Source organism: Moschus berezovskii, chromosome 9 (genome assembly GCF_049115385.1).
Source record: "Moschus berezovskii isolate FMDL1 chromosome 9, NW_MosBer_1.0, whole genome shotgun sequence".
NCBI classification, from domain to species: domain Eukaryota; kingdom Metazoa; phylum Chordata; class Mammalia; order Artiodactyla; family Moschidae; genus Moschus; species Moschus berezovskii.
Genome location: NC_142468.1, coordinates 106,601,921 through 106,609,454, shown reverse-complemented (window position 1 = coordinate 106,609,454; position 7,534 = coordinate 106,601,921). Strand labels below are relative to the sequence as shown.

The 7,534-nt window shown below is 42.3% G+C and overlaps 1 protein-coding gene across 1 annotated transcript; it reads left to right on the top strand.

Moving 5' to 3' along the window:
- Window positions 1-1,543: 1,543 nt before the first annotated feature.
- LOC129563398 (olfactory receptor 4F3/4F16/4F29-like) lies at window positions 1,544-2,491 on the top strand. The gene has a single exon (XM_055437214.2). It carries the CDS (start codon window positions 1,553-1,555, stop codon window positions 2,489-2,491), a length of 939 nt encoding a protein of 312 aa, XP_055293189.2. The 5' UTR covers window positions 1,544-1,552.
- The last annotated feature ends 5,043 nt before the right edge of the window (window positions 2,492-7,534 follow it).

Genomic DNA, 7,534 nt, shown 5'->3' with positions numbered 1-7,534 from the left:
TTCTTTGGGATTGGAATGAAGACTGACCTCTTCCAGTCCTGTGGCCACTGCTGAGTTTTCCAAATCTGCTGTCATATTGAGTGCAGCACTTTCACAGCATCATCTTTCAAGACTTGAAATAGCTCAACTGGAATTCCATCACCTCCACTAGCTTTGTTCTTAGTGATGCTTTCTAAGGCCCACTTGACTTCACATTCCAAGATGTCTGCCAAAGCCTTTGACTGTGTGGATCACAATAAACTGTGGAACATTCTGAAAGAGATGGGAATCCCAGACCACCTGACCTGCCTCTTGAGAAACCTGTATGCAGGTCAGGAAGCAACAGTCAGAACTGGACATGGAACAACCGACTGGTTCCAAATAGGAAAAGGTGTACGTCAAGGTTGTATATTGTCACCTTGCTTATTTAACTTATATGCAGAGTACATCATGAGGAACGCTGGGCTGGAAGAAGCACAAGCTGGAATCAAGATTGCCGGGAGAAATATGAATAACCTCAGATATGCAGATGACACCACCCTTATGGCAGAAAGTGAAGAGGAATTCAAAGGCCTCTTGATGAAAGTGAAAGAGGAGAGTGAAAAGGTTGGCTTGAAGCTCAACATTCAGAAAACAAAGATCATGGCATCTGGTCCCATCACTTCATGGGAAATAGATGGAAAAACAGTGGAAACAGTGTCAGACTTTGTTTTTTTGGGCTCCAAAATCACTGCAGATGTTGATTGCAGCCATGAAATTAAAAGACGCTTGCTCCTTGGAAGGAAAGTTATGACCAACCTTGATAGTATATTAAAAAGCAGAGACATTACTTTGCCAACCAAGGTCCGTCTAGTCAAGGCAATGGTTTTTCCCGTGGTCATGTATGGATGTGAGAGTTGGACTGTGAAGAAAGCTGATCGCCGAAGAATCGATGCTTTTGAACTGTGGTGTTGGAGAAGACTCTTGAGAGTCCCTTATACTGCAAGGAGATCCAACCAGTCCATTCTAAAGGAGATCAATCCTGGGTGTTCATTGGAGGGACTGATGCTAAAGCGGAAACTCCAATACTTTGGCCACCTCATGCGACGAGTTGACTCACTGGAAAAGACTCTGATGCTGGGAAAGTTTGGGGGCGGGAGGAGAAGGGGACGACGGAGAATGAGATGGCTGGATGGCATCACCGACTCTGTGGACATGAGTTTGAGTGTACTCCGGGAGTTGGTGATGGACAGGGAGGCCTGGCGTGCTGTGATTCATGGGGTCGCGGAGAGTCGGACACGACTGAGCGACTGAACTGAACTGAACTGATATATACTGTTTTATACAAAATGCTATTACATATTTAATGGACTACAATATGTTTTAACAAAACTTTCATATGCACTGGGAAACTAAAAAATTCATGTGACTTGATTTTCTGAAATATTTATTTTATTGCAATGGTCTGCAACTGAACTCATCTTATCTCTGAGGTATACTTGTAATTAATACCACTCTTATCCCTAATAATAATAACTTCTTTCATATTTTCTTAGTTCTCATTATTTTAGCAGCAGCCCTGTTGGCTGGATCGATGGATGGAGGGAATCACACGGTGGTGTCTGAGTTTGTGTTTCTGGGACTCACTCATTCATGGGGGATCCAGCTGCTCCTCCTGGTGTTCTCCTCTGTGCTCTATGTGGCAAGCATGACTGGAAACATCCTCATTGTGTTTTCTGTGACTGCTGATCCTCGCTTACATTCCCCCATGTACTTCCTACTGGCCAGCCTCTCCTTCATTGACTTGGGAGCCTGCTCTGTCACTTCTCCCAAGATGATCTATGACCTTTTCAGAGAGCGTAAAGTCATTTCCTTTGGAGGTTGCATTGCTCAGATCTTCTTCATCCATGTCATTGGTGGGGTGGAGATAGTGCTGCTCATAGCCATGGCCTTTGACAGATATGTTGCCATATGTAAGCCTCTCCACTATCTGAGCATCATGAGCCCAAGGATGTGCATTTTGTTTCTGGCTGCTGCCTGGGCCCTTGGTGTCAGCCACTCACTGTTCCAACTAGCATTTATTGTTAATTTGCCCTTCTGTGGTCCTAATGTATTGGATAGCTTTTACTGTGATCTTCCTCGGCTCCTCAGACTGGCCTGTACAGATACTTACAGGCTTCAGTTCATGGTCACTGGCAATAGTGGGTTTATCTGTGTTAGTTCCTTCTTTATACTCCTCATCTCCTACATCTTCATCCTATTAACTGTTTGGAAACGCTCTTCAGGTGGTTCATCCAAGGCCCTCTCCACTTTGTCAGCTCACATCACTGTGGTTATTTTGTTCTTTGGTCCAACCATGTTTGTCTATACGTGGCCACACCCCAATTCCCAAATGGACAAGTTTCTTGCTCTTTCTGATGCTGTTCTCACTCGTTTTTTAAATCCAGTCATCTACACATTCAGGAATAAAGAGATGAAGGTAGCAATTAAGAGAGCTTTCGGACCATTTGTGATTTTTAGAAAGATTTCATAAATAATGTTAAAATGATTTTATCCTGATCATTATGTTGCCTGTATCTGGTAATATGAAATTAGCTTTTTCTAGTTCATTAGCTCATAAGTAGAGTGTTACCACACTCTATAAGATTGCTTCTCTTCCCTAAAGAGAATAAACATTTAGACAAATAAAACCTTAATTCAAAATTTATGTTTATTTATATGGGATTACACCCATATGTTCTAATTATAATCATTTCTTTCTAGCTATTTTCTTTACTTCTCTTTTCTTTCAAGATTTTAAACTGAAAATTGTTTCAATTTGTCCATATATTTACTCATAATCTCCGTTTTGAAGTAACCAAGATGTTAATTATTCCATTGATAATCTCCACATTTACCAAGAATGGGTCTTTTTCTCATTCCTTTGGTGAGTTGGAAAATATTCACAATTCATCCAAGTCCTTCAGGTTTATTATATCAATTATCTCTTTGTAATTTTGAGGATATAGATATCTTCATCAGCAGGAAAATTTTCTGTTCAGATTCTCTCAAAACAAGTTACCATATTGTAACTAAGGAAATACCAGTCTCAAAATATGCTTGCTCCTTGGAAGGAAAGTTATAACCAACCTCAGATCAGTTCAGTTCAGTTCAGTCACTCAGTCGTGTCCGACTCTTAGTGACCCCATGAATCACAGCACGCCAGGCCTCCCTGTCCATCACCAACTCCCGGAGTTCACTCAAACTCATGTCCATCGAGTCGGTGATGCCATCCAGCCACCTCATTCTCTGTCGTCCCGGTCTCCTCCTACCCCCAATTGCTCCCAGCATCAGAGTCTTTTCCAATGAGTCAACTCGTCGCATGAGGTGGCCAAAATATTGGAGTTTATAAGCAGAGACATTACTTTACCAACAAAGGTCCGTCTAGTCAAGGCTATGGTATTTCCAGTGTTCATGTATGGATGTGAGAGTTGGACTGTGAAGAAAGCTGAACACCGAAGAACTGATGCTTTTGAACTGTGGTGTTGGAGAAGACTCTTGAGAGTCCCTTGGACTGTAAGGAGATCCAACCAGTTCATTGTAAAGGAGATCAGTCCTGGGTGTTCATTGGAAGGACTGATGCTAAAGCTGAAACTCCAATACTTTGGCCACCTCATGCGAAGAGTTGACTCACTGGAAAAGACTCTGATGCTGGGAGGGATTGGGGGCAGTAGGAGAAGGGGACGATAGAGGATGAGATGGCTGGATGGCATCACCGACTCGATGGACATGAGTTTGAGTGAACTCTGGGAGTTGGTGATGGACAGGGAGGCCTGTCGTGCTGCGATTCATGGGGTTGCAAAGAGTCAGACACGACTGAGTGACTGAACTGAACTGAACTGAACTGGCCTCATTGTCTTCTGCCTTTCTTTCTTTTTACTCACTACTCTTTCTCTTAATTACCGATTTTTTTTATCGGTGACATAAACCCCGTTGGGAAGATTTTTGAAAGCCTAAACAAATGACACTACTAGTTTCCTATTGTTCACATATATGTTTATTCATGAACCAATTATTCATTCTCTTATCTGTCTCCTATAACTATTCATTACTCTTTATATATGGCATTGTATTTATTCTGTATCTGGAACTCTTTCTAAGAATACATTGAAGCACCCCAAGATGTATGCCCTGGAGGAGATATAATTAGAGAGAGATATGAATCAAATATTTTCAACGCAAATTTATAGAACTTTTTGCTCAGTTCATTTCAGTTGCTCAGTCGTGTCCAACTCTTTGCTACCCCATGAATCAGAGCATGCCAGGCCTCCCTGTCCATCACCAACTCCCGGAGTTCACTCAAACTCATGTCCATCGAGTCGGTGATACCATCCAGCCATCTCATTCTCTGTCGTCCCCTTCTCCTCCCGCCCCCAATCCCTCCCAGCATCAGAGTCTTTTCCAGTGAGTCAACTCGTCGCATGAGGTGGCCAAAGTATTGGAGTTTCAGCTTCAGCATCAGTCCTTCCAATGAACACCCAGGATTGATCTCCTTTAGAGTGGTTTGGTTGGATCTCCTTGCAGTCCAAGGGACTCTCAAGAGTTTTCTCCAGCACCACAGTTCAAAAGCATCAATTCTTCAGCGATCAGCTTTTTTCACAGTCCAACTCTCACATTCATACATGACCACGGGAAAAACCATAGCCTTGACTAGATAGACCTTTGTTGGCAAAGTAATGTCTCTGCTTTTTAATATGATATCTAGGTTGGTCATAACTTTCCTTCCAAGGAGTAAGCGTCTTTTAATTTCATGGCTGCAATAAGCATCTGCAGTGATTTTGGAGCCCCCCAAAATAAAGTCTGACACTGTTTCCACTGTTTCCCCATCTATTTCCTGTGAAGTGATGGAACCAGATGCTATGATCTTTGTTTTCTGAATGTTGAGCTTCAAGCCAAAATTTTCACTGTCCTCTTTCACTTTCATCAAGAGGCTTTTGAGTTCCTCTTCACTTTCTGCCATAAGGGTAGTGTCATCTGCATATCTGAGGTTATTCATATTTCTCCCGGCAATCTTGATTCCAGCTTGTGCTTCTTCCAGCCCAGCGTTCCTCATGATGTACTCTGCATATAAGTTAAGTAGTGCACTGTAAAAATCCAATGTGAGTTTCCAGTGCTTGCCAAATGTCATAAGTCCAGTATAGCCTATTTTTTTCCATTTGTGTGCTGGGCTCTAAGTCACTCAGTTGTGCTAAACTCTTTGTGACCCCATGGACTATATAGCCTGCCAGGCTCCTCTGTCCATGGGATTCTCCAGGCAAGAATACTGGAGTGGATTGCCATGCCCTCCTCCAGGGGATCTTCCTGACCCACGGATAGATCCCACATTTCTTAAGTCTCCTGCATTGGCAGACATGTTCTTTACCACTGGAACAACATAGGAAGCCCCAGCTTCCAGTCCAGGTTCCTTCAAACCTACTCTGTACACAGGGATCCAAGTGATAGTCATAAATATCTGGTCTGTTCATATCACCCTCCTTGGAAGATGATTTTAAATTTTTCTTGTCTTCTCATTCTCCTAGAAACAGTATCCCACTACTTATTTCAGCCTTATTCTGTATAAATCTCCCCTCATTTTCTTTCAGTGTATCTTCGGGTTTCATTCCCAGTGCCTGTTCTGGCCTCAAGGGGAAGCACAGATTGTTCCCCCTTCAGGGAATCTTTTGTCTTCCATTCTTCAGTTCAGTTCAGTCGCTCAGTCGTGTCCGACTCTCCACGACCCCACGAATCACAGCACGCCAGGCCTCCCTATCCATCACCAACTCCTTGAGTTCACTCAAACTCATGTCCACAGAGTCGGTGATACCATCCAGCCATCTCATTCTCGGTCGTCCCCTTCTCCTCCCGCCCCCAACCTTTCCCAGCATCAGAGTATTTTCCAGTGAGTCAACTCGTCGCATGAGGTGGCCAAAGTATTGGAGTTTCAGCTTTAGCATCAGTCCTTCCAATGAACACCCAGGAACGATCTCCCTTAGAATGGACTGGTTGGATCTCCTTGCGGTACAAGGGACTCTCAAGAGTCTTCTCCAACACCAAGGTTCAAAAGCATCAATTCTTCGGCGCTCAGCTTTCTTCACAGTCCAACTCTCACATCTATACATGATCATGAGAAAGACCATAGCCTTGACTAGACGGACCTTTGTTGGCAAAGTAATGTCTCTGCTTTTTAATATATTATCAAGGTTTGTCATAACTTTCCTTCCAAGGAGTAAGCGTCTTTTAATTTCCTGGCTGCAATCAGCATCTTCCATTCTTAGTCAACATCTATTTATCATTTAGATTTTAGCTCCAGTTCCTTCAGGAAATCTTTACTGACTTCGTTGCTTGCATCAAATCCTTCTATTACAATATGACAGTGTAATTTTCATGTTTGAAATTTAGCATTTGTGTCTGTGGTTGTTTAACTAATATCTGCCTCTGCCTCTAGTATATAAAACCTCAAGATTGGGGAACTATCAATCATTTGCACTGGGCACACTCCTGGGAATGGGGTAGTCAATAAATATTAGGATAAGTAAATGAATTAATTTTATGCATCGTTTTGAATACTTTTAGTGTATTAAAATTTCTCTATATATTATGTTTTATTTCTGTGTGTGTGTTTTCTTTTAATAACTTTGAAGGTTTATGCTTAGTTTTAATTACTCATTGTATATAACATTTATGGTTTTCCCCGTTGTCATGTATGGATGTGAGAGTTGGACAATGAAGAAAGCTGATTGCTGAAGAATTGATGCTTTTGGACTGTGGTGTTGGAGAAGACTCTTGAGAGTCCCTTGGACTGCAAGGAGATCCAACCAGTCCATTTTAAAGGAGATCATTCCTGGGTGTTCATTGGAAGGACTGATGCTAAAGCTGAAACTCCAATACTTTGGCCACCTCATGCGACGAGTTGACTCACTGGAAAAGACTCTGATGCTAGGAATGGTTGGGGGCAGGAGGAGAAGGGGCTGACAGAGAATGACATGGCTGGATGGCATCACCGACTCTATGGACATGAGTTTGAGTGAACTCCGGGAGTTGGTGATGGACAGGGAGGCCTGGCGTGCTGTGATTCATGGGGTCGCGGAGAGTCGGACACGACTGAGTGACTGAACTGAACTGAACTGAACCGAATGCTGTAATTTTGTGTTACCTCAAAGATAGTACCCACTGACTCCTCACTGTAAGCTTTTGTGGCTCAGATTGTAAAGAATCTACCTGTAATGCCAGAGGCCCAGGTTCAATCACTGGGTTGGAAAGAAGGAAATGGAGAAGGAAATGGCTCCTCACTATAGTAGAAATTAGTATACATGCCTTTTATCTTTTACCTGCCCTCCTATCCTTTTCCCCTTTATAACTCAATTTTATTCGATTTTTAAATTCTTAGTTCTTTTAATCATTACCTCTATACTTTAAAATAATAATTAGTCACCCTTAAAGTAATTTTGAATCAGAGTAGCAATACTCATATCAGATAAAATAGACTTTAGGATAAAGGCTGTGAAAAGAGACAAAGAAGGAAATTACATAATGATCAAAGGATCAATCCAAGAAGAAG

Excerpts from the sequence above, each read along its gene's own strand:
- LOC129563398 (XM_055437214.2), top strand. The coding sequence starts at position 1,553 with ATGGATGGAGGGAATCACACGGTGGTGTCTGAGTTTGTGTTTCTGGGA.